At 39.6% G+C, this 24,365-nt stretch overlaps 3 protein-coding genes and 2 long non-coding RNA genes across 7 annotated transcripts; 2 read left to right on the forward strand and 3 right to left on the reverse strand.

Moving 5' to 3' along the window:
- Nucleotides 1-318: 318 nt before the first annotated feature.
- Nucleotides 319-2,092, reverse strand: LOC135940602 (uncharacterized). Its single transcript, XM_065485558.1, has 5 exons — nt 1,940-2,092; nt 1,526-1,797; nt 916-1,431; nt 743-850; nt 319-692 (listed from the first exon to the last, which is right to left on the reverse strand). The coding sequence occupies exons 1-5, from the start codon at nt 2,001-2,003 to the stop codon at nt 525-527; spliced, it is 1,128 nt and encodes a 375-aa protein (XP_065341630.1). The 5' UTR covers nt 2,004-2,092; the 3' UTR covers nt 319-524.
- Nucleotides 2,093-4,880: 2,788 nt separating this feature from the next.
- LOC135940446 (uncharacterized) lies at nt 4,881-6,013 on the reverse strand. The gene is made up of 3 exons (XR_010574869.1): nt 5,190-6,013; nt 5,000-5,134; nt 4,881-4,937 (listed from the first exon to the last, which is right to left on the reverse strand). It is a non-coding gene; the product is annotated as an uncharacterized LOC135940446 (long non-coding RNA).
- A 2,962-nt stretch (nt 6,014-8,975) lies between these two features.
- On the reverse strand, nt 8,976-12,200 carry LOC135940445 (uncharacterized). Of its 3 annotated transcripts, XR_010574868.1 has the most exons (5): nt 11,970-12,200; nt 11,295-11,451; nt 10,850-11,221; nt 10,687-10,791; nt 8,976-10,625 (listed from the first exon to the last, which is right to left on the reverse strand). It is a non-coding gene; the product is annotated as an uncharacterized LOC135940445 (long non-coding RNA). The 3 variants fall into 3 exon arrangements; XR_010574866.1 differs by having other exon boundaries at nt 10,850-11,451; nt 11,970-12,192; XR_010574867.1 differs by having other exon boundaries at nt 10,850-11,457; nt 11,970-12,112.
- Nucleotides 12,201-14,914: 2,714 nt separating this feature from the next.
- LOC135940174 (uncharacterized) lies at nt 14,915-17,549 on the forward strand. The gene is made up of 3 exons (XM_065484963.1): nt 14,915-14,970; nt 15,027-15,132; nt 17,203-17,549. The coding sequence occupies exons 1-3, from the start codon at nt 14,932-14,934 to the stop codon at nt 17,478-17,480; spliced, it is 423 nt and encodes a 140-aa protein (XP_065341035.1). The 5' UTR covers nt 14,915-14,931; the 3' UTR covers nt 17,481-17,549.
- Nucleotides 17,550-18,288: 739 nt separating this feature from the next.
- On the forward strand, nt 18,289-19,598 carry LOC135940591 (uncharacterized). The gene is made up of 6 exons (XM_065485540.1): nt 18,289-18,464; nt 18,517-18,564; nt 18,623-18,653; nt 18,711-18,769; nt 18,829-18,934; nt 18,992-19,598. Exons 1-6 carry the CDS (start codon nt 18,429-18,431, stop codon nt 19,279-19,281), a joined length of 570 nt encoding a protein of 189 aa, XP_065341612.1. The 5' UTR covers nt 18,289-18,428; the 3' UTR covers nt 19,282-19,598.
- Nucleotides 19,599-24,365: the final 4,767 nt, after the last annotated feature.

The raw sequence follows: 24,365 nt of genomic DNA on the forward strand, positions 1-24,365 counted from the left end.
GTTTATTGTGCGGAAAAGGTTACTGGTAGAAAACACGAAAGGTTCACATTGATTGAAACTGCTATCATAAACAGAAAAGGCATCTCAATCTTTAAAAAAATCCAAACACAGCGTAAAAGAAAACTACATGGTTTGTACTGCATAAACGCACGTGGATTTGGTTTCAGCAGGGAATAGATGATAGTTTCAAAGAATATCATTGCTTTTTAAATTATAAAACCAGTAAAAATTACACCGTTCGCTTACTAGATGCTGTCACCTGCTATCGATTTAAAAAAATGTGTCTCGAATGTTAAATATATTTAATTTGTATGCAAATAGAATTAATTTCCTGTTTATTTTAAAAAACAAAATAATACAAATCTTGAATTTGAAGAGAGCTTTTTGTTTAATGCTCATGTACGTCATTAAAAAACATTTATTGATAAAAATGCCACAGGGGAAAACGGTAAAAGCTCTGAAAACAAATTTACGGTATTCGGATCGTACAATTTAAATTAAAATGTCAGGTCCTGCGAAATAAGTCAGTTAACGCGTGCCTCGGGAAACAAGTTAGAAATCAATTGTGTATCGTCTCCATAGAGACAAAAGCCTCCTTGAAGTTGGCCATCGCACGGGTGCTTTGACAAAACTTTCTTTGTTTGTGTGTTGCGAACTCTCTCCTTATTGCAAATGACGTAACCAAAAGGAGTCTGTAATATTAGGATTAAATTGTGAAGTTTTTATAGGAAACAATACTTACACCATCGAGACCATAGGAATCCACGCCGGGAAAGACGAGCTTCCAAAAGAAATCAGGAATGCGGACAAGTTTTCTCTGATTATCGAGATACTCGGGTTGTCCTGACGCCTATAGTATATAACGCAAAGTCAACTTCAAACATGATGAAATATTTTTCTATAAATCATATTCACGTGTTGCTCTTCGCCATCGCTCGTTCCTGTGTAAACTTCGGCGGATTCACGATTTCCCCACATTCTTCCCTCCAATTTTCTCCAAACGCCAGATGAATTGACGGCGCTCAATTGCGGTGCTGCATTATGGTAATAGTACGTCAGCTTTTTAAGAGCATAGTTTTGGAAGTCAGTATCGGGAGCCAAATGCCCTCTGTCCAAGTCCGAGTGTTTTTTATACAGATTGTCCAAATCAGTTTTGTCAAGGAAAATCGAGTCCCACGAAGAGCTTGAAGAACTGCCAAGAGATAATCCGCGAGACCATATTTGTTTAGAGAAGAGGACGGACTTTGTTCTTTCGTTATAGCAGGTGCCCACGGCAGTGTGTCTGATAATTGTTGTTAAATTGGTTGTTGCACGATATTTTGCATCAAATCCAGAATCAATCCATGTTTCTTGACATTGGGCATTTTTTGTCTCCGTTTTTGCGTCTACGACAAGCTCGGTTTCGCATTGCCACTGTCCAATCTCAAACACCTAAAAAAGTGGATAGTGCTTGAAAATAATGTTCGTTGAGCATATCCGCGATAAAAAGTTACTATTTTGAAAGCTATACATATACAGTTCTTACCCGCTGAACACCCAAGATTGAGGGGTTTATTTTTCCATTGTTGCACGTTGCCAAAAATGAGTTAGTTCCATCCTCGAGTTTGATATCGGTTGTTAAAAGTATATCAAACATTTTGCTGCTTCCTGGGCACGCCACGATTACGCTTTCTCCGTTCTCAACTTGGTAAGTTCCGTCCACATGCTTTAAAACACTGTAGTCAGTTGACCGAAGGTAAACAGGCTCGACGCTTCGATCTGCAGTAATTTTCCCCTTGCAGACACCACCTACTGGATCTGTTAAAAATTCAATGTGATTAAAAAATTGCTGCCAATTAAACTGATTTAGTTACTAATTTTCATTTGCATTGATTGTTTAGTTAGAAATGAGATGACTGTGTTCCGCAATCTAAAAAATATTTCAGAAAATCCATATTACCTGCACCGAATGCTGCATGAGCGAAAAACAGCACGATAGCCGTCGTGCAACCTGCACTCTTCATTGTGGACCAGCTACTGTATACAACGCTGAAATCATTTATCTATCAAAATAAGCCATCGTGCGAGTCTGTTGGGTCAGTTTGTTATCACTAAATTTGTCCTCTACGCCGGTCCTCTAAATATCGAGTTGACCTTATTGCCACTTGCTTTTTATGATTCCAAACTTTGTCTTGCAAGGGTCAGTTTGGAAGCCCAGTAAACAGTAAAAATATGGACAGTATATTTTGCTGAATGGCGAAAACCAGTAAACCTGAGCAGGAATGGTGTGTCTAATTGAATTAAATTCACAGACTGCATTTCCTCGGAGTGTTTGTTTATTGTGCAGAAAAGTTTGTTGGTAGGAAACACGAAGGTTTCACATTGATTGAAACTGCTCTCACAAACAGAAGGCATCTCAATCTTTAAAAAAGAGGTTCTTCAAATGATTGAGCTTAAAGGCTCTTGTTCTTCTGCAAATTTACATAATTTATAAGGTCCCCCACAGTTAAAATACTGAACGGTAAAATATCGAAATTCAAAATTCATTCACCATACTGTTTCCATGCATTTGCAAATTATTGTAATTTTAAATTGAGAGAAAATGCAAAACTAAGTATGCAACCTGTGCAGCAGTGTAGCTGAGAAATTGCCTAACAATCACTCTCCTCGCCGCCGAGTTTTGTGAAAGCTGAAAAATGAAAATGATCAGAGTTGATGCTGAGCTCAATTTTAGGAAAACCCATGTATAAAAAAGGTCGGGAAGCTTCTTCTCTCGATTTTAATAATTCATGAGATGCTGTTGCCAGACAGCAGTCATTTCACGACTCATTCCCGCGATGCACCTGCGATTGAATGGCACAAAAACAGTAAAGGTAAAGAACAAAAGAAAAATGGAAGCAATCTGTGAGGCTAAATTAGCTTCTAAATGCAGGAGTCAGCATTTAATACGCTTCCTCGTCCCGCATTCACAGTCGGATATTGATTGAAAGATTTTTCATGCTGCTCCCGAGTCGGGGGCCATCTTTCATGCCGCGTCTCATAAATTATCAGAAAGGGAATCGTTTCATAAAGTAGGCTCATTAGCCCGGCAAATGCATATCAACAATCGGAGGCATCAAATTTATGTTGTCAGCTTTTACTTTTGTACATGCACGAGTTCGGGAGAACCGGTTTGTCCCTCACGCCCTGACCAAGGGGAGCAGATAAACTGACCGCGAGAGAGAAGGGCTTAATTAAAGCAACTATATCACTCTTTTCTGATGCATCCCAGGACCCAGATATTCAGACAATTGACTACGCCGTAATGCAATAAATTTCATCTTGCTCCGCCGCGCCACAATTAACACCCGATATTCAAGTGCGTCAGTGTACATTCCGTCCCTTTCAATGTGTATTTCCAAACTCATTAAAAGCTTAATTACTCGATTTTATCGTTTAACAGCTTTAGACTCGCAATGTAAGGCACAATTTGAGAATTCTTGTGTTGTAAACTGTCTGCTTCTGACGTTCGAAACGGTCCCCGGTTTAAACACACGAGGTTAACATATATTTAGAAATAAAAATACAGCTCTTCAAACATGTTCGAAAATGTACAAATTAATAAAGAGATTCAAAAATTAGTGAAGGAAACTCGTTAAAGTAAAAATTTTCAAACTTATACTAAAAAAGACATAAATTTAGTTTTTTTCCGGGAAAATTTCATGAAAGTGCCGAAAACGATTGTCTGTTTTGAGAAAAATGACTCAAATTTGTAGCAGCAATAGGTTTTAATTAACGCTGTAAAAAACGAAAATAATTTTTGAAACAGAATTACTGCCGTGCCTGGTAAAGCTAATCTGACTGTTTATTTTTCTTCCCCAGAATATCAAATTTTCCTAAAAAAAATGTAGGAATTTGCACTGCGGCACGGCACGAGGATCAGAATAAATGAAATTGGCGCTGGGCTGTCGCATTGGCAGGCAGGTCACGAATGCGGCAATTACACCGGCACAATAAAAAGTGGGATTTAAAGGGCGTGAAGAGGTCCGATTGTCACACCCGTCTTATTTACACAAAGCGTCTAGTCAACGCATTGAAGCGGCGCCAAATTCTGCGCGTGCAACAAATGAACGCAAATCCTTTTCCCCATTCAGCCGTGTTTACAAGGCTGCTAGCTCGTGGAAAGAGATTGAGAGAGAGAGAGGACTCTCGTTATATATTAGCACTGCGGCTGCATGGGCGGTTCCGCACTCGAGAATTAAAGACAGAAAAAGACAAACAATTGCGCACAAGGTTCGCTCGCCGCGGTGATTTGTGATAATGATGCCTGTTCTTATTTTTTCGCACGTCACACCCACCGCAAATGAATCATACATATATATCTCCAACGTCCCGGGTATTTTTTATTTCATTTCGGTATAGGCGGTGTGTGCCGTATTTTATGCGAAATGCGGCCTGGGACCGGGTCACATTATTTGCACACAATATGCGCTCTGAGAATGAAACCATTGTTGCTGCTCTTATCCAGGCCATTAGGCGCGCACTCGTCTGCTTTCCGCAGAATTTTCTGCACTCCACAGATTAATGACCCCGCGTGTAAATTATACTGTATCAATTTTATCTAAAATCTTAATAAAACGACAAATTTTACCATTTTCCTGTTCAGCTGCAAATTCAAATAAATCCAGAACATAACGTTTTTTATTTTTTAAATTTTATTTCCCTCAGCAGTGAACTGATACAGCAGGTTCCCTAAATTATTTAATAAAAATGCGCCATGACTATAAAAGCGGCCGCTCCAAAGGAAAGGGCAGTCCAGGTCGCAGTGGATTTTGGTGCAGCTGAATCTGAATCTGCACCGTTGCACAAGTCGGTTTCACAAATTTTGCAGTCGATTTTAAGCTGCGGTGGACGTTGATTGATTAGCTCGCACGTTGTTCCTTTTGGCACACAACTTCTTGCTGTGAATAATCCTTGGACTGTTCAACAAACAGAAACTCGTAAACACTGCGAATCTTCCATCTGAAAAGAAAAAAATTACCCTTGGTTTTCATGCAAACGACTCCTTCAGCGTCGCAGATTCTTGCTTGGCTTTTGTTGAACGGATCGCCACACGACGGCTGCCCAGCATTAATTCCACTCGCACTGCCACATTCGTAGCATTTTAGGGTCATTCCTTTAAAATAAATAATATGTTAGAATCGAATTTGCATTGTAGGAGTAACACCCACCTTGCCGGAATGCGAGAAGAAAAACGCAGAGAAGCAACAAGGAACGCATCCTTTTCTATGTCAGAACAAGGTTTCGACTGAATGGCAAGTTTGCATCAGTAAATTTTGCTCTTTTATAGTTGACTTGCAAGTGATAAGAACAAAATACACTGAAAAAGCCAAATTGTATTTCTACAAACAATATAATCTTGCGAGGCAGAACAAACGTGACATCATTAATTGACAAATTGTGTGTGTGTTTTTTTTAATTTTCCCTTTGTGGTTTTTCATAACGAGAATATTTCGATTGATTTGATCTTGGGAATGCTAATAGCAGTGTATCGCAAACTATGAATCAATAAAAGCATCTCGCAAATCAACGCAGCTAAGGAGTGGCGATCAGTCGCTGACTTTTTGGTTCCAGGCGAAACGGTCCGTGTCGAGCGACTGCTTTTAATAATCCGTGTTTTCGGCCAAATTTTCTCGCTCGCCGCCAAGAGGCCTGCTGCTTTGCATCTCGTTTCGCCGCTGCGAGCAATACAAGGCACAGCAATAAACTTTTGGCCCGCAGATCACAACTCGGCTTTCTGCGAGCGTATAATTTGCCCAGAATTGAATCGGCACGACGCTTTTGACTATTATTTACTGCGCCACTTTACTTTGATGGCGGAACTCCGTGCCTCTCGTTCGTTTACTCCTTCATTTTTCTTTTGCAAATTTACGGAGAACGAGTCTAGTTTACAAAATAAAAACCAGCAAACCATTAAAATATATTAAAGTCAGTTTTTATATTTATTAAGACCATAAATTAATAATTAATGCAATAAATTATGTGAATTACTTAAAATTATGAAAAAATAAACAGTGTTTCTTAGCCATGTTAAACTCGCAAAAGTTCGAAAATTCGAATTTTACGAGTAGCGTTTAGGTATTATTTGATATTTAGAGCGGCTCCAGTCTGCAGTTGAGATTTATTGGTCTGTTTGCTTTGCCTGAAAGCTGAAAGACGGGATGCACGGAATGCACAGAGCGGGGAAATAATTGGCAAAAAAGATGGCACGCCGCACTTGTAATAAATCAAGCGCCAAAGAACGGTCAATTTGACATCGCGCCAATGCGCATTATTTGCCAAAGGGGAGACGCGCGAGAAAAAGCGGCAGAAGAAGAATATAATTCCATTTCGCGCGGCGCTCGCGACAAAAAACGCGAGTGGCATTCATTGTTTTGCTCCTCCAGCTCGCCTCTCGAGAGCAACGAACTCATTATTCAAATCTCGCGTGGACCCGCGCCAAAAAGAGCCTGCTTGCTGGAAAAGGTTAATTAAACGCCGAGTCTAATGGGTTAATTAAACGAGCATCATAAGGCACGCCATCCCGACAGCAGGTTAGCAGCTCAGGCGAGAATTGAAACAACAATAACTCATCAGCAGCTGCCAGTATAAGAAAGTTTCAAATTATTTCCTCTCTAAAAAACAGGATTTTTTTCTAGGAATGGGGCAAATTAATTAAATACTGCTAGAAAATTTGGAGGTTATTTTAATCGGTAGTTTAGCACAAAAACAATCTGTTTGAAAATTTATTTTAAGGAATTTATTTTATTCATTTTGTCACTTTAATTGATAAAAAAATCGATAGCCACGACATTACTGATTTTTATAATATATCAACATTTTTTAATAAAAATAAAAAAAACACGTGCACCGGAGCATGTGTGAACAGTGAACACTGAAAAAGGACGTCAGTCGAAGGAATTTTGAAATTGTATACCGGAAAATTGCACCGCAAAGCGCGGGAAATTGTAAAATTATACCTTTTTCCGAGATTTTTAGTTTATATCCTATTAAAATTATCACTTTGAATAAATAATCGAGAAAAATAGAAACAAATATGTAATTTGATTTCTTTAAGTTTTAAATACATAAGAGTAATCTTTAATATCGAATAAGAAAAACATGATGTTCAGACAAGCTATGAGCCTTACTCTTGTTTAAGGTAAATAAAATTACTGAAGTGTGACTGGTGGAGGGGCTTGAAAGAAAAAATCTGCGTGACCAGCACGAGCTGCTTGCTCCTGATTTTGCGGCTTCGCGACTCGAGGTCTTCTTTTATTCTTCTGCAAACAAACGTGAGCAACCCTGAAGACATTCGTTGAAATTGCTCTCTCCCCCGCGAGCTGATTCACTCGCTTTGGTGCTTCCTGGAAATCGTCGGCGCACACCGGCTATATACGAGGAACGAATTTTCGGTGCGTTTTCTCAAATCGGACCGACGACGGCAGGCAAATTAGGCTGCTGCGCTTTTGATAAATCGACAACTTGGAAAACAAACAATAGCGCGGCAGAGTGTTTTCGTCGATCTAAATGCTCCTGTCAGTTTCGTTGGAATGGAAACAAATTGATCACGAATGTTTGTTTTCGACTACAGCGTATTTAGGCACAATAGCTTTACAAGCGGATCTCATTTTTGTCTTCATTGTGCATGTTTTCCTCTTAATAATCGAAGCACAATCTGTAAAATGATAAATAAGAGCCAATCAATCTGGAAAATCTATCAAGGGCCCGCAAGAATTAATTTTTTATTAGTTTTCAGGTTAATTAAATCGTGGAAATTAGTTTCCTGGCACTTATAAGGAATATGAAAATAAATAACGTGAACTAAAAACCTATCACTTAAAGAAATTTTACAATTTTGGTGAATTCTTTTCATTTGTAACATTGCTTTGATGTTTGTATTATTGTGTATGCATTGCAATTGCATATTATTAGAATGTAACATATCTGATGTACATGACCTCGCCAAAAGTCAATAAAGATCATTATTATTATTATATTTAAACTTTTAGTTTGTTAAAAATTGTTGAACTAATGTATTTTATTTATATTAAAATCGAATGATTCCCATCATCTGATTTTGACGTGTGTTCCCTCTCTCCCTCTCCCCTTTCGCATTCCAATCGCTAAACATCCCTTGGAAGACAGGAATGACAATAAAATTGACATTCTATTCCCCTTTTTAATTTAGCCGCGGCTGAGATAAAGAAAAATATGACCCTCCCTGGCCTCTCGACTGACACGAGCACAAAGTATAAGAATTTCTCTCTCATCAATGCCGCAGAAAAAATAAAATGCATCTTGTGTTGTTGTTCTTTCCCCGCGGATGGCCTTTTATTCAAAGTCACCTCTCTCGTTGTGTGAGTGAAAGAAATGCCGGGAATTCGCCGATGAAAAGCAAATCGGCTTAATTTAATGAGAAATATCTAACGAACCGTCTTAAATTCTTATGTAAAGAGGCATTACGTTCATTCACGGCACTCTCATCTCGCTTTCTGTTTGGTCGCGGCTCAGGGGACGTGCGTATCTAAAACACGCATGACTCGGCAAATTTTTTCAAAACACAGCCCGCGCGTACAAGAAAACTGTAGATAAGGCGATGACACATGGTTTGTACTGCATAAACGCACGTCATGGATTTGGTTTCAACTCTGACAGCAGGGAATAGATGATAGTTTCGAAGAATATCATTGCTTTTTAAATTATAATACGAGTGAAAATTTTAGTCCGTTCGCTTATTAAATGCTGTTGCCTACTCTCGTAATTAAAAATTTGTCTACAATTTAATTTATGTGCAAATAGACCAACTTTTCTTCTATTCACGATAAAAAAAAACAGAATAATACATGACTAGAGCAAGAATAAACAAGAATAATAACAAGGAATTTAAGAGAGTTATTTGTTGAATACTCATGCGCACATTATTAAAAAACATGTTGATAAAAATGGCACAGGGAAAACGGTAAAAGCTCTGGAAACAAATTTTAAAGTAAGCTTTTTATTTACAACATTATTTGTAAATTAGAGCACACGGAAATGCAATTTAAAATAAAATGTTACGACGTGTGAAATATTGTCAAAAGCAACGTTTGCGTTTTATTTAAACAAATGATATAATGTATAGATAACGTTGAGTCAAACAATTTTCCACGGCTTTGAAAGATTTACTTTGTAAACACTAATTTTACTCTTCCCAAGAGAATTTCTCTTTTATCAAAAACTCATGGTATTGTCAATTCAATTTATTTCAAACACAAGTTGTGTTCAACAGATTTTATAAATGATGATAAACTCATGATATTGTTGTATATATTGTGTTTGTAATTTGCAATTAGATGGAATATATTGTGAGAAGATCATCACCTGAATGTATTACCATGCTAAAAGACAAATAAATTAATTGAATTGAATTGGACTCGATTTGTGTTTTATAAATAGGGCTGTGAATTTTAGACGATTTTTGCCAAAATAGTCGACTATTTTTAGACTGTTTCTAAGAGCAAATTAGTCGGTTTTAGATGGTTTTTGTCAATTTAGACGGTTTTATTTTTCATTGTTTCCTTCGCGTTTTATTATTATATATTTCACACAAATTCACGTTTAGCTTATTTATTGTAATGTATTTTTCAGAGGCAACTTACATATAAATCTAGATTTACGATTAACTGAAATAGATAATCACTGATATATATACATATATTGATTGCATTTTGAGATATCATCCTGAAACTTTCACTACCCGACCTAGTTTTTCACCCTGAACCACATTGCCTACCTTGGAAATGTAGGTCAAAATTCAAGATCACATTTTGCGAAGCGACCTTTTCCGAGAAATCAATTTTTCAGGGTTCAATTTTTTTAATAGCTACATAGTCAAATTGTAACCCGTGAAATTGTGTGCAAGTAAACAAAATTTTAAAATGACAGTCAAAGTTTGAATTTTTGAAACCGCGGCTCGAATCCGTTCTCCCGAGCATGACCTTTAATTAGAAAATGTGCCCGTCATTTAAAAAATCGATTTTTACATGTCCTGTTTACTTCAACGCGTTGTGGGGATCGAAATTGAACCACCAAAGGTTGATTCCGACCCTCAGGTTCTTACCCTAACATGGCCCTTAGGGTCAGAATGCGAAAAAATTCCCAAAATTGTCAAGTTTGGTGTCGTTTCACCCATCAGAGCTCAAATTTTGGGATAAATATTTTTCACGGCATAAGAAAGTTATGTTTTTGGAAAAATTTGCATGTCTAACTTAACTATTTAGACGGTTTTAGACGATTTTAAACGGTTTTATTTGGTTTTGGCATATTTAGATGGTTTTAGCCGATTTTAAGTGTGGTTCAAATAGCTTAAAAATGCATGATTCGTGCTCATTTGATAGTCCCACTACGATCTGAAGCTTAGAAAAAAATAGTAAAATCGTCTAAAATTCGCAGCCCTATTTATAAACTTCTGGATTCAAAAGCAACGATGCCTCTGGAAATATGTTCGCAATGATATATACACCATCTCCGTTGAAACAATAGCTTCCTTCAAGTTAACCTTTGGGGCACGGGTAATTTTTCAAAATTTCCATTACACTTGGGTTGCGAACTCTATCCTTATTGCAAGCGACGTAACCAAAAGGAGTCTGTTAATAATATGTATTATGAACTTGAAATTGTGAAGTTTTTATAGCAAACAATACTTACACTAAAGTTTTCATTGGAATCAATGGGAAAGACGAGCTTCCAAAAGAAATCAGGAATCCGGACAAGTTGGTTCTGATAATCGAAATAATCAGGTTGTCTTGACGCCTATAGTATAAAGCAAAAGTCAACTTTAATGCAATATTTTTCTATAAATCATATTCACGAATTTCTCTTGGCCATCGCTCGTTCCTGTGTAAATTATGGCGAGTTTATGTGTTGTCCGTATGAGTTGCTCCAATGCTTTCCAAATGCCAGAGTTGATGGCTCTCCATTCCGGTGCTGAATTATGGTAATATTAATACGTCAGCTTTTTAAGAAACAAATTTTGGAAGTCAGCATCAGGAGGCAGATGTCCTTTGGCCAATATTTTAGGTACCGGTTGATCCGCATACAGTCCCCGAAAATCGAGTCCCAAGAGCTTTTGGATCTGCCAAGAGATGCTCCGGAAGACCAAATGTGTTTAGAGTAGAGTACGGACTTTGTTCTTTGTTATAGCAGCTGCCAAGGGCATTGTGTCTTATTGTGACTAGTTCGCCTAGATCACGAAAATGTGCATAAAACCCAGAATCAACCCACGTTCCTCCTCGGGTCTGTTGCATTAATCATACTTTCGCTTCCTGGGCACGCCACGACTACGATTGTTCCGTTCTCGACCAGGTATTTTCCTCCTACATGCTTCATATCACTGAAGTAATTTGTGTATGACCGAATGTAAAACAGGTTCGGCTTCTTGATATCCAGGAATAATATCCCCTATGCAGTCACCTGGAACTATCAAAATTTCAAAATTAAAAACAAAAATACTGCGAAATTGATCTGGTTACTAATTTTCATTTACATTATTCAAATCAAATACATATCTGATTAGTTAGAAATTAGATGACTGTTCCGCATTCTTAAAATTATTTCGGAAAATTCCAGACCAGAGCTGGAAAGTATCTTGTTACGCTAACAGACACCCAATCATGAAACATGCATGTCACGGTTTTCTTTGTGTATTGAGTATAGCCAAAGAGTGCCATTTTGAGGCTCAGCCATCATGCGTATGTGTATAGACTGTGTGGAAAAGCCATGAATTTCAATCACTCTCTAAGCTGTGATAACAGCATTTCTGAACCATCACAAATTTTACTCGGCACGGGAATATTTCTCCGATGTTCAAATTGAAAAATTTAAATTGAAACCTAACTAGTGTGACACATTTAAGCAGCTAACTGTTGTCAATTAAACAAGTTATTTAAAGTATTTGTGTTTAATAAGAATTTATCGAAAATTCATGTTACCTGCACCAAGTGCTGCATGAGCCAAAAACAGCACGAGCACCATCGTGCAACCTGCACCCTTCATTGCGGACAAGCAAATGTTCAACACTGAAATCATAAATCTATCGAAATAAGCCATCGTGCGAGGCAACACGTGAACTCGTTCGAAAAACACGTGTGCTCGTACTCCTTGGGCGTTGGTTATCACTAAATTTGACCTCTACGCTCTGGTCCTATAAATATCGAGTTGACCTTATTGCCACTTGCTTTATGTGATTACAAACTTTGTCTTTGCAAAGGTCAGTATGGTAGCCCTCCAGTAAAAAATGGACAGTATATGCATGTTATAATTTAGCTGACGGTGAAAACCAGTAAACCTGAGCAGGAGCGGTGTGTCTAATTGAATTAAAATCACAGACTGCACTTCCTCGGAGTGTTTTGTCAAAGAAAACAATCGGGCCGTTGGGTGCTGGCCCGTACGGAGATCCGGATGACCAAGCAGCAAATCGAGCCGCGTACTTACCGGCGAAAAAAGAAAAGCTCCTTTTTCGGCGGTCGCTTGCGATCTAGGCGAAAAAGTCTGTTCACTGGTTTGTAAATAATCTTTTTACTCGCGGACAAGGGGAATTTTTCGTCCGACTCATCTTTTGCTGCTTTATTACGACAGCTTTTTGCCCTTAAGAGAAAGAGGATGCTGCCGACTGACTTTTTGCCGCGAGAGCGTTGAAAATTTCTGATAACTTCACACTTTGAATAGGTAATACGCCGCGCCGTGTGTGCGCTCACAATGGCCGCCCCACTTGATGACTTTCTCGATAAAAAACCATCCGTGGATAATTTTTGTTTGCGTCGCGCCTCAAGATGGGCATCGGCGCTCTGTTGGTTTTCTATCCGTCTCTACGTCGAGCTCAGGATCTGCAGATATTGCACGCGGCCTTGTCCATTGTTTTCTTCCAGATTAAAAGGAGTCGAATGCGCAATGAGTAAAAAAAGCGTGACAAATGAGAATCCCTTGGATTTGTTTCGTTCGCTGGGTGATAAAGTGTCTCGCTGGCTTGAACTAATTTGCTTCTGCTCACAATCAGCAAAGTCTCCCTCCAAAGAGAACTAACTAACTGGTGCATTAGTGAAATTAGCACTTCCCGGAATCTTGGCGTGGTGTGAAAGCTGTTGTTTGCGCAGACAGTCCCAAGTGAATCATGCGTAACTTTGCGATTAACAGATAAAAACAAAGCAGGAGATTGTGGGGTGCGATAATAATTTGGGGAGAGCATAATTTTCAATTATCAGCATCAGCACGGAAGAAAAAGTGTGAACAGCGTGATTAGTCATCTGCTAGCGTCGAGTGAGCCGAAATGGAATGAATAAATCATAAGGAAAACATTCCGGCTCTTTGATAAAACTCATAAATTGGCCGAGACGCTTTTCGAGAGAGGCTGCTTGACTAAAGGAAAGAATTGTGCTCCCTCGCTTGGCTAACGTACTTGGCTGCGCTTGCTGGACGCCGACGCTTTTATTATTTATTTGTAATTAGGAAGCGGGCCACAATAAATATTGTACTGCATTGTGTTTACATCTAGAGGGATGAAAAGCATAATGCAGAGGGCGCTCGTTCAGAGGTGAACTCGGTGTGTGTTATTCTTGGGAGGGAGAGAGAGGGGGTCGCGCGGATAGAGTTGTAAATAATGGAAAGGGCAAACAATCGTCATCGCACAAACACACAAATATTCAGGAAGGAACGCTGATTGTGCAGTGAGCACAAATTCGCAGCTCGAGTGTGCTCTCCGCGCGTTATTTGAACAAATGATCGGCGCAACGTTCGAGCATACGCACTGACGAGCGAGCGACCGAGTAAATCGTTGTGCTCGCACTCCGCCAATTGTTGGAACCTCCCGAGGATTTATTTTTGCGTCTTCAGGGATTTGTGGTCTAGCAGTTTCTAGTGCACTGTTTTTAGTCTTGTTCAAATAATTTAAAATCAGCGCCCTAGACTTTAAATTCCATAAATGAAGAGGGATTTTAACTTTTTGCGTGAAATTCAATGGAAAAAGACTGCTGTTCAACTTAATTTGGGTGCGAATAGAGGAATAAATGCAAATGCACTCTACATGATTTCCTGGTGTTTTAAAAATAACCCTCTTCACGCCTAAAACATTCCCATTTTGAAAGAGACAGCGATAAATCTTTTTAATACCAATTGTTGAGACCGATGCGCGGTTATATAGATCAGACCTTAATACAGGATTTATCCGGGGACTGATTTCCCTCGAAACCAGACTGCATGAGGCAAACGTCACACTTCCGTCGTTGCAAAAGCGATGAGCCGCAGACTATTCGTCAAATGTTGGTGCTATGCGTATAGGCGGGCAGCTGTACCAGAGTTACCTCGACCTAAATTTTCAATTTTTACTTCCAAAATGACAAAAGGATTTTTATGCGGCGCCAGCACATTGATAATCGTCTTTGTTATATCATTACATGTACGTAAATCTGAAGAAAGTTGTCTTTACAGTGACTACAATGTTTCATTTTTAGGTCTCAAATTGCGTAAATGGTCTGTATATTATTTATTTACCATAATATTCATCCAGGATTATTTATTTCAGATTGTGGATACACAAGAAAAGTGTATATCAATTATTGTATTGCGCAATGCTTAAATCTGACGGAAAACTTAAGTAAAAAATGCTTCATACACGAGAAATCTGGAGAAGGAATTGACTACGACGTATCTGTTTCCATTTAAAAAAAGCTTGTTTTAATAATTTTAGTGCAGGCTGCGTCATGTCCTGATTGCATGAAATTTAATTACAATTCTCCTCGGGTAATTTCTTATTTTCCCGTCGCAATGGAACAAATTGAAAAGGTATTCTAGGCAAAAACCGTGAAAACACTTCAATCGACAGGTTTTTAGAAAAAATGTCTTTCACTTTCAAATAAATCAAAAAATTTTAAATTTTCAGTGCATGGAGTTTTCAAAAAGATGTGTAACAAAACCATTTTCTACAACTCACCAATCCCGGTAAAAGGAACAGCAATCTATTCACACAGCATGCTTAAAATTACATTTTTAATTAGGGCAATTTCGAGAATTTTGTATACCTTTGCCACTCACAGGAAAGGCCAAGCAAACATTGGCTGCCGAAATCCATGGAAGAAATCATGTGTGTCATTCGGAACTTACGTAGGTGTAGCATTTAAATGCTAAAATAAATTTTCGACAGTGCCAATCGATCGATTGCTAACCAGCCGAATCACTCGGTCGACAATTCATCTTGCCAAAAATCGGTGGAAATGTAAAAACCTTTGGAGGTTTTTTGTTCTGAACCTGGCAAAGACTGCCATCAGAACGCCGGCGACCAAACCAATCAGTGAAAGGATCGAGCGGTTCCCTGATTGGCGACGGCAGCGACACAGCGGCAGCCGTGCAGTGGAAATGAGTCGCGGGCGTCAGGGCTGGCTGCTGGCTACTTCCGCTGGCTGTCGCTGTCACTGTTTAGTTGTGCTTTGCGCGGGTACAAATTTTCAACCCAAACCCGCACCGAACCCGCTTATTTCGTACCGCACCCAAACCGCACCCATGTCTTTTTTCAAAATTTGAACCCGCACCAAAACGCACTACGCCAATAACCCGCAGGCCGCACCAGCAATCCCCCAGCAAATGAATGGTCATTTTTTGGCTGCAAGGAGAGGGGTCATTTTTTGGTAACACGGGAGGGGTCATTTTTTTGGTGCAACGGGAGGGGTCATTTTTTGGGTGCAACGGGAGGGGTCATTTTTTTAATTTTTTGGTGCAACGGGAGGGGTCATTTTTTGGGTGCAACGGGAGGGGTCATTTTTTGGGTGCAACGAGGGGGTCATTTTTTCATTTTGGTGCAACGGAAGGGGCCATTTTTTCATTTTTTTTGTGCAACGGGAGGGGTCATTTTTTGCTGCCAGCAGGGTGGTCATTTTTGCTGCTAGCAGGGAGGGTCTGTTTTTGGTGCTAGCAGGTTACAAACCCAAACCTCCACCGAACCCGCTTATTTCGTACCGCACCCGTCTTTTTTCAAAATTTGAACCATAGCACCCGCACCAAACCACACTACGCCAACCCGCGCCCGCAATCCGCCATATTGGATTTGCAAAATCTCGACCCGCACCCGCGGGTTTAATGCGGGTTTTGCGGGTTCAACCCTCAAGCCCGCGACCCGCGCAAAGCACTACTGTTTAGCTACCGTCATTAAAGACCGTCTTTGACGAAGGTTCTGAGCAAACCAATCGATTCTTTTTTTACTCTTTTTATCCCTGTCCGAGGACCGGGAAGGGCGCGCACTGCACTAGCACGAATGCTGAAACCCGGGTCCCAATAACACCGCGAACGGATAACATGGGCTCACCAGGCCGCACAGGGACCCAGCCCACTCAAGGGCCACTTGCCTCCGCACCGAGGACTGCATTGAAACGCTAGACATTCGTCCCGTGAAGCCAAATCACGCATGCTGGAAAGGTGCAAACCAGCAAGTAGCGAGTCGGCGCCGGTGCGCCTCCCAGCCCGTTGAGCAATTTGAGCAATTCGAGTAACTAAACTAACCACTTTTTGCCATCTCTGACATTGGGTAGCCAGTATTAGATCTCCGAACTGCTCAAATACCTCCCATTGCTTTGACACTCCTGAGAATGCCTTAACAATGCGAGCCAACGGGCTGGTTGTTCTTGAGGGTCAAATTAAGTGAAGTGGATATTTATTTCCGACCAAAAATGCAGCGCGACGTGCGAAGCTGAAGTAGAACTTTTTTTTCCCGCCAAAACAATATGAACGCGAGAAGTATAGCACTCGCAAAAAGACCGCTTGTCTTGACTTCTTTGTCAGATCCAGCCAGTTTTGACGCACGCGCATTTTTCACATTCGTATTGTTTTGGCGGGAAAAAGTTATACTTGTGCTACGCACGTCGCGCTGGACTTTTTAGTCGGAAAAAATATCCATTTAACCTAATTCGACCCTCAAGATTCGATTGGTGTGCGCAGAAACTTCGTCAAATGCGTTATTTAAGTCAAAAAGCCAATCAGAGATCCACTTCCTTCTCTGCGATTGATCATCAATGCTTTTGCCGCCAAATTAACGGTTTTTACGTATCAGCCTTCTCAGCCAAAGATTACCACAACCAAGTGATTCGGCTGGCTTACCTAATTTGACCTGCGACCTGCAGCAATCGATTGGCCAAAAAATAAATTCTTCGTGCTACTTTAATGTATTTGATTGCGTTTTTTCAGCGGAAGGGTTTTATAAACATGCATTGTGGGTAATAGCGCAGAAGAACTACTGCCAATCAACATTTTCCTTTTGCAGCATGCCGCATGATGACAATTATGTCAAGTTTAATTCAAGTTTACTTCCATGGGCGCCAAAAGCCTTTAACAGCACAAGAGAAAAATCTTTTGCCTGTCTTAGTATAACGTACAAAATTGTAAACAAAACAGATTTCCTGAGTCTAGAGTTTCAAGAAAAAAATTGTTCTTCGACGGCACTTGGCATTTGTGAAGTAATTTAGTAATTTCATAAAACAATATACATCTGTTATCTTGCTACAAAATCAGGCTTTTAGAATCCCTTGTGAAATTTGAGAGCGTGTTTAACATATTCTAAGAATATCCTTTTGATTTATACCTAACATAGAACTTCGAGAAGCCCATATTTCTGTACTGCTGTTTAATACAAATAAATACAAATATACATATGAAACACTGAGACTCCCATTTACTTCTGATCCTTCCTGTCTTAAAACAACAAGTGATTATATAATGTTTCCGTTTAAAAACCTAGTTTATAAAACCACTATATCAACATGAGGTCTGGAATTTGAGTGTTTGAACTTGTCACGTTACATTCATTTGAATCATACTTAAATTGCTGTGAACAATTAATCAGGAAGAAATTGGATTCATCATTTTTTTTCAAGTTTACACAGTACTTAATTGAAAATGATTAAATTTAAAAGTAATTTGTCACTTAATCTAGAACATATATGTATAATTTAGGTCTGGAACTTACTTGGGAAAGTCTGTAAATTATTAGTATACCAAGTAGCGGAGAAATCGACCACAGCTGTTGAAAAACGTAGGTGCATGTCACTATGCCGTCATAGAAAAAATACGCAGCAAACTGAAAACGTGACTATACTTCCGTTGTTGCAATAGCGAACAATAAAATATTTTTCGTCCGCCAAAATGTTGAAAATGAGTACGTACGGCGCAAGCAAAATTTTCCTCCTGATTTTCTTGCAAGTATATTCTGAATTCATGAAGCTAACTTTTTAAGTGCGTCTCTATTTTTCAGGTTGAACATTACGGAGCAGAAACGTGTTTGAATACCAAATTTGTATGTAAATGTTTAAGTAGTTAAAATTTTGTTTTAGGTTTTTAATTACAATGAGCTCGTCAAATTGTGCATCGCCCATTGCTTTAATTTGACGACGAATGGTGCAAGTCAAAGATGCAACATGCACGAAAAAACTGGAGAAGCGTTGGATGAATACGTTATAAAAGAATTCCCCCCCCCCCCCCACAGTATTAATAATTTATTTTCAGACTTCGTCTTGTCCTGACTGCCTAACATTAAACTTCAACTCTGCCCAGGTAATTTGCATCTAAACATCGATCCGTTCGTTTATGGAAATTATGTTTAACTTTATAGGCTAAAACCATGAAATCACTTAATTCTGCAGGTAGGATCAATTTTTAGATTTTTGTTTTTTTTTACTAAAAAATATTAACATATTTAGTGGCAGGCACTTTCAAAAAGATGTGCAACAAAACCATTTATTACGGAACAGCTCTTCCGGTATGATTGATCGCATTCAATGTGCTGCTTGTAATTAATGAATTTGATTTTAATGTTAGGTCGACTTTGAGAAAGTGGCTTACTCTTGCAATTTGCTGATCAGACCAAGCACTCAGTGGGTCCCTGAAACCCCGGACGAGATTAAATGCGTCATCCTGAATCTGCGTGAGTTACGAATGAGCACAGGCAATCCAGCAGAAAAATGGCAGGTTTAATTTTCAGCGGAAGAATATCGTAAAGCATCAGCTTATTTGTGGGTGATCGCGCAGAGAAACTACTGCAGGAAGAAATTTTCGTTCTGCGGTTTGCCGAATGACAGATACGTTGCTCTCAATTCGAGTCTTCTTCCTTGGAACCAAAACAACGCCACTAGCGACAGCACGTCCGCTAAAAACTTCAAGTGCGTCAGAATTAATTACAAATTGGCAAACAAAACTGAGTTCCAAAGTTTGCAATTTCAAGAAGTTAGTTGCAAGTCTACAGCGCTCGGCGTTTGCCAAATAATTAATTAATCGTCAATCTGAGGTGCGGTTTCTATGTTTCTACCTACAATTGATTTATTTGATGACTTGAGAATCTGGTTTTTTGATGTGGATGATGTGGACCTTTTATTGTTAAAATCAGCTTGCAGATTCAAACAATTTGCAACTTCTCTCAATGATTGATTGTACTTGCAAAAGATTTACTCATAGTCAGCATTCACTTTTGTTAATAATTAATTGAATGGTTCATTTTTTGTATGAGTGCTTATGTGTAATTAGTTGGAGTTTCGTCGGAATGTAATTACGTTATTTTATGTACTACCTTACTAAGAAACAAATATAATGAAATGAAATAATATCGTTCTAATTCGAGACTTGATTTTTTTAAACTCTTCTTGCCCTTTTAGTTAGAGCGTCATTTAATAAAAATGAAATTAAAACATTAAGGATGCCGCGTTGCGGAGGAAAACATTTTAGACTGAGCAACGTGTACAGCCTTTTTTGCATGGCTCGATGCGGCACAATGGAGGGTTTATTTGGCACTGCTGACAGAAGAGTAACATTTGTTATTCACCAAGGTCTCGTTCGTGCGGAAACAAAAGCGGGCTGGATGACTTGAACGCCTGCAGCTCATGAAAAATTGCACGTGCAAATTTCCTTTGACGATGAAGCATACGTGTATTTACGCTCAGATAGATAGGCACGTCTGCTGCTGACTGAGAACAACACACAATAAATAATATCAAGTTTTTCTAACTTGAATAGAAACATTTGTCTGACACACGTGCTCACAATCAGAAGTTGAAATAAATTTACAAATAAAAAATTGAACAGTTGGTTCGGATGTTTATAAAAAAAATCTATTATGTTGAAATTTCAATTGAAATTAATTTTTTGTCTGTGATCTACCATCTGCAGGAGTAGAAAATTTTGTTTTACAGGATGGGATATATTCAATAAATTTACTGAAAACTTACCAAATGCTGAACAAATTTATAGCCTCTGCTTGCGGTTTTTTTAGAATCAAAATTGAAAAGCTCAGCCTTATTTTTAATTCACCTTATTGTTTCAATTAATCGTATATTAGTGCAATGGCAAAATTTGCAAACACGTATTGGTGTAAAATAATTGACTATTTATTTTTCATTTTATTTGCGTATGACTACCAAATTATTGATCCCCAATTTGCCATTGCACCAATTTTCAATTAATTGTGACATTATAGCAAAAATTTTCGATTATCAACAACGTAAAACTCAGCCAGCAGTAACCGCAGCAAGCGCACTGGGCGAAATTAACAAATTCTGCTGGATGATTTGCATTATCAGGCAGCGCCAGCAGGCCAGTTGGTTCATTTGGCACGGATTAGCAACTGAGCAAATAATCCAGTTTCCACTCTCTCACGCACCGAACCGAGGGCGATAAGGCCTGCATTTGTTTGCACCGTTTCGCGTGTGTGCAGCGCAATTACAGAGGCAGGGGGTTGCTATAATTTCCACGGGGGTGGCGTTCGTTCGCGTGCCGGGGTGGCCGAGGGACCAGCATGCCAAAATTTGATTCCCGCGGCCCGCTCAGCGCGTAATAGACTAACAAGTGAAAATTATTCCCCTGATGATGGAATTTATATCATCAAAGCGAGTGAGTCATGCGCGCCACTTACATCCAACAGTTCGATATTCAATTCGCAGCCGCCGTGCGGAGCTCATTTGAATTATTTATTGTCCTCTCGTAAAAATGCGGCGCGTGCCGCCAAAATCGTGATGATTAATTTTCCTCTGCTGTATTATTTGTACTTTTCATGTCGTCATGACGGTTTGCAGCCGTGGTAACTGTAAAATATGATTTCTTGATGCAAGGAATCCAGCAGTGAAAATGCAACAAAAACTTGGCTCCTTTCGATTTTATATTTAGATACAATTACACCCAGCTTTATCCAGAAGAAATTCAATTTAGTTAAATTTTTTTAATTTGTTGGGAGTTTTTTATGTAAAATTTATATATATGGTAAAAATTTTGTACAAAACATTCGATTGTCAACTGAAATAACGATTTTCCAGTGCAATTTTAGTCAAACACGGTAAATGAACAAATTTTGTCGCTGGCTTGACTGTATTTGAGCTTATCTAACGAGCGGATCGTCTGCAGCAGCACAAAGGAGCGCGCGGCGGCGGCGGCGGCGGCATCGAAACATTCACACACTTCGCCCTAATGAGCACTGTGCTTCTCACAATAACAGAAGCTAGGGAACGACCCCCTCGAGCAAGGGAGGAAAATTAAACCGTGCCCGAAGTGGAGTTTTTGACTTGTATATTTTTTGTGACTCGAGAAAAACTGTGTTTGGGGCGATGCGGCGCGTTGATAAGACGAGCCATGGGCTCGAGGCAGGAAAGGTTAAAACATCTGTTTGGAATCAGATGACCGAGAGCAGGTCTAATTTCACACAGCAACCCGGCCCGGGGGTGGCTTTTCGCGTGAGCTCAGGGTAATTGGTCGACGTCGCCGAGCATCGCTCGGGACAATGCATCAAAAAGCGTGCGGCGGCTAATTGGGTTACGGCGCGAGGTGAAATAATTGGGCCTGAAGGGTGGTTTTCCTCCGATGCTCCATTCGGCAACAGCTGCTAAATGCAAGCCATTATCAATTTATGGCAGCCCATCTCGTCTGAAGAAAGTAATTGTGGAAATGAGATGTGATCGTGCGGTGCGGCGCTGCGTTTAGTTGATCAGGTTTTAAGGGAGGAAAGCACGCCTCATCTCTCATGCTACGCAACGGGGAAATTGAGTGGTTTCATTTTCTGACTTTAGATGAAAAGAACAAAATATTTCATAACAGGGAAAGTTACGTATGAGAACATCAGAGCTATGAAACGATAACTAATGATTAGTTAATTTTTATATAATTATTTTTTTAAATTTAATTTTTTTACTATTCAGTTTTCAACTTTTTAAAAAACGGACAAAGGGACAAATTGTTGTCCTGATTGTGGGAAACTTTTCAGAAAAGGGGAAATTTTAATTCCTGAGATAGGGGAGGTTTGAAAGTATTGAAAAAGGTTATTTTTAGTTCAGGGATAAAATCAAAATTGCATGAAAAATTGATTTTGAACAGTTGAACATGCTGGAAGGTCATCCCTGAGTTCATACAAGACTATCAAAATAGGTAAGAAATCGAACCCTGGCGTCAGGGTAGCCCTCGGCGATCAAATCATTAAATTTGCATGTGTTGCATCTTTACCGATGCCTAACTGGCTCTGTATTGGTTCGAACTTCAAGATTTGAAAATAGTTGGAACGGCCAGGTAAAGGGCTTTCAGGGTATGATCAATTCAGCCCTTTGGAAGCAATCAGGGTGCCCAGGAAACGCCCAGAAGTGTCGAAAATCTCAACCCCGAGTACCCATTGAGTCAAATAATTATTACTATTTTATCATTAGTGGTGAGAAATAAATATTCAGATATGCTTCAGTCTTGTCTAATCTCCGCAGTTTAGCAAAGAGGATTCTCTTGTTCAACTTGACACCGCCATCAAATTCGAATAAAACGTGCTTCGCAGCGCAAATCAAATTTAACGACGTCCTAATTCATATTGATCGTCTGCCAGACTCGTTTCCACCCACGGGGCTGTCGTCAAAAGACGATCCCATCTTTTTCCATCTCAAATACGGGCCGAAATGCTTTCTTTTCCGAGCCATTGGCTGCATGGAAAACGCGCGGAGGGAGACGCGAATGGATAAATATAATGCGCAAAGCCGAGATAAAATGCATCTCTCGAACCCTCTCTTCCGCTCTCTCGTGCGCGCAAAAAGAAATGCTTCTGGTCTGGCGGCGTCAAAAACGAAATTTCAATCGCGTGTAACTCCAACCGCGTCAAGTCGAGTGTGAAAACGCGCGTGTGCTTATCAGCCAGTCCAGTCACGTGGTTACACAACATTAAATTCTTTGTGTATATGCAGCTATTTATATGCCGCGTGTTTTCAAATGCAAAGAAATTACGGGCCCATTGACGGAAGGGGGACGGACATTGATGGAATATCAAGCGTGAAAAGAGTTCTGCGGCCCTGCGCTTTGATACACATACCTTGCGCCGCCAGGGGGAGGCCGGAACGTGACTCATTGGGTTTTTAATTAAAACGCTGGCGCAGAGATGATTCCAAATTTATTCATGGCCAGTAAAAATATTAATCTTGTTTAAGCAGCACACTGCCTCGAAAAACAAAGAAAATTTCCTCCTATCAAAGTGAGCACAAAGAAGAGAATATTCGTCACGAGAAGCACAAACAACCCTTTTGTTTTTGCCCGGGCTGGCGTGTGTAATTTTATATTCCAACTGCAATTTACACACTTTAACAAAGAGACAAAAAGCGCGCGCCGGTCTGTGCGCGAGGTCTGCCGGAGAAGAGAGCGAAGACGCTCCAACCCTTTTCATGCCGTAATGAAGACGTCCCCTTCAAGATAAATCTCGCTGGCTTTTTTTATTTTTTTTTTATATCATCCCGCTGCGCGCTGTAAAATTCCGTTCCAGGTTCCAGACGGAGCACGGCGTGTTGCTGCAACCCGCATAGTAAATTCAGGCCCGTCAAATATTTATCCTTTTCAGCAGCAGAATGTGTGGTACATTTTGCAGCATCCTTTTCGTTTGAAGCGCCGGGCCATGTGCAAACATCATGCTGCTTGCACTTCATGAATCGTCTCTCTCGTTCATCAGAGACGATCTGCGCTAGCTTGTTCATTAGAAAAAGAAAAAAATGGACCGGCCTCCTGCTGAGCGCGAGCAAACGAAAATGAGGAAGCAGCAAAAGCTATGCTCTGGCGCCAACTCGACATTTTTATTGTCCGTGTTAGCTTAACAATCTCGTGGCAAAATAGAGAGGTTGAAGGTGAGAACTTCGAATCGTAATTTTTAAACATCATATTTATTCAAATGGACAACGATTGAAATTAATTTGAATTGTTTAAGCAGTTTGTTTGAATAAAAATGTCTACTGGTTTTGTTCAGTGATTTCTTGCTTGATTTCGATTCCTTTCGTCGGCGTGCGAATTATGAGGTAAATTCTGGCGAAATAAATCATGATTTTCAATAAGAAGACAATTATTGATGCTCGCCGCTTGATTAGCCG

This window comes from Cloeon dipterum, chromosome 3, assembly GCF_949628265.1.
Source record: "Cloeon dipterum chromosome 3, ieCloDipt1.1, whole genome shotgun sequence".
NCBI classification, from domain to species: Eukaryota; Metazoa; Arthropoda; class Insecta; order Ephemeroptera; family Baetidae; genus Cloeon; species Cloeon dipterum.

What these genes read in the sequence shown, in the direction of transcription:
- LOC135940602 (XM_065485558.1), bottom strand. Translation starts at nt 2,003, where the DNA reads ATGAAGAGTGCAGGTTGCACGACGGCTATCGTGCTGTTTTTCGCTCAT. An exon ending in TCATGCAGCATTCGGTGCAG is followed by an intron (nt 1,798 to 1,939) that starts GTAATATGGATT and finishes AATTTTTAACAG; the next exon opens with ATCCAGTAGGTGGTGTCTGC. An exon ending in ATTCCTATGGTCTCGATGGT is followed by an intron (nt 693 to 742) that starts GTAAGTATTGTT and finishes CTAATATTACAG; the next exon opens with ACTCCTTTTGGTTACGTCAT.
- LOC135940174 (XM_065484963.1), top strand. Translation starts at nt 14,932, where the DNA reads ATGTGTAACAAAACCATTTTCTACAACTCACCAATCCCG. An exon ending in TCTACAACTCACCAATCCCG is followed by an intron (nt 14,971 to 15,026) that starts GTAAAAGGAACA and finishes ATTTTTAATTAG; the next exon opens with GGCAATTTCGAGAATTTTGT. An exon ending in GTGTGTCATTCGGAACTTAC is followed by an intron (nt 15,133 to 17,202) that starts GTAGGTGTAGCA and finishes GCGTTTTTTCAG; the next exon opens with CGGAAGGGTTTTATAAACAT.
- LOC135940591 (XM_065485540.1), top strand. Translation starts at nt 18,429, where the DNA reads ATGCACGAAAAAACTGGAGAAGCGTTGGATGAATAC. An exon ending in TAAACTTCAACTCTGCCCAG is followed by an intron (nt 18,565 to 18,622) that starts GTAATTTGCATC and finishes TTAACTTTATAG; the next exon opens with GCTAAAACCATGAAATCACT. An exon ending in ATGCGTCATCCTGAATCTGC is followed by an intron (nt 18,935 to 18,991) that starts GTGAGTTACGAA and finishes TTTAATTTTCAG; the next exon opens with CGGAAGAATATCGTAAAGCA.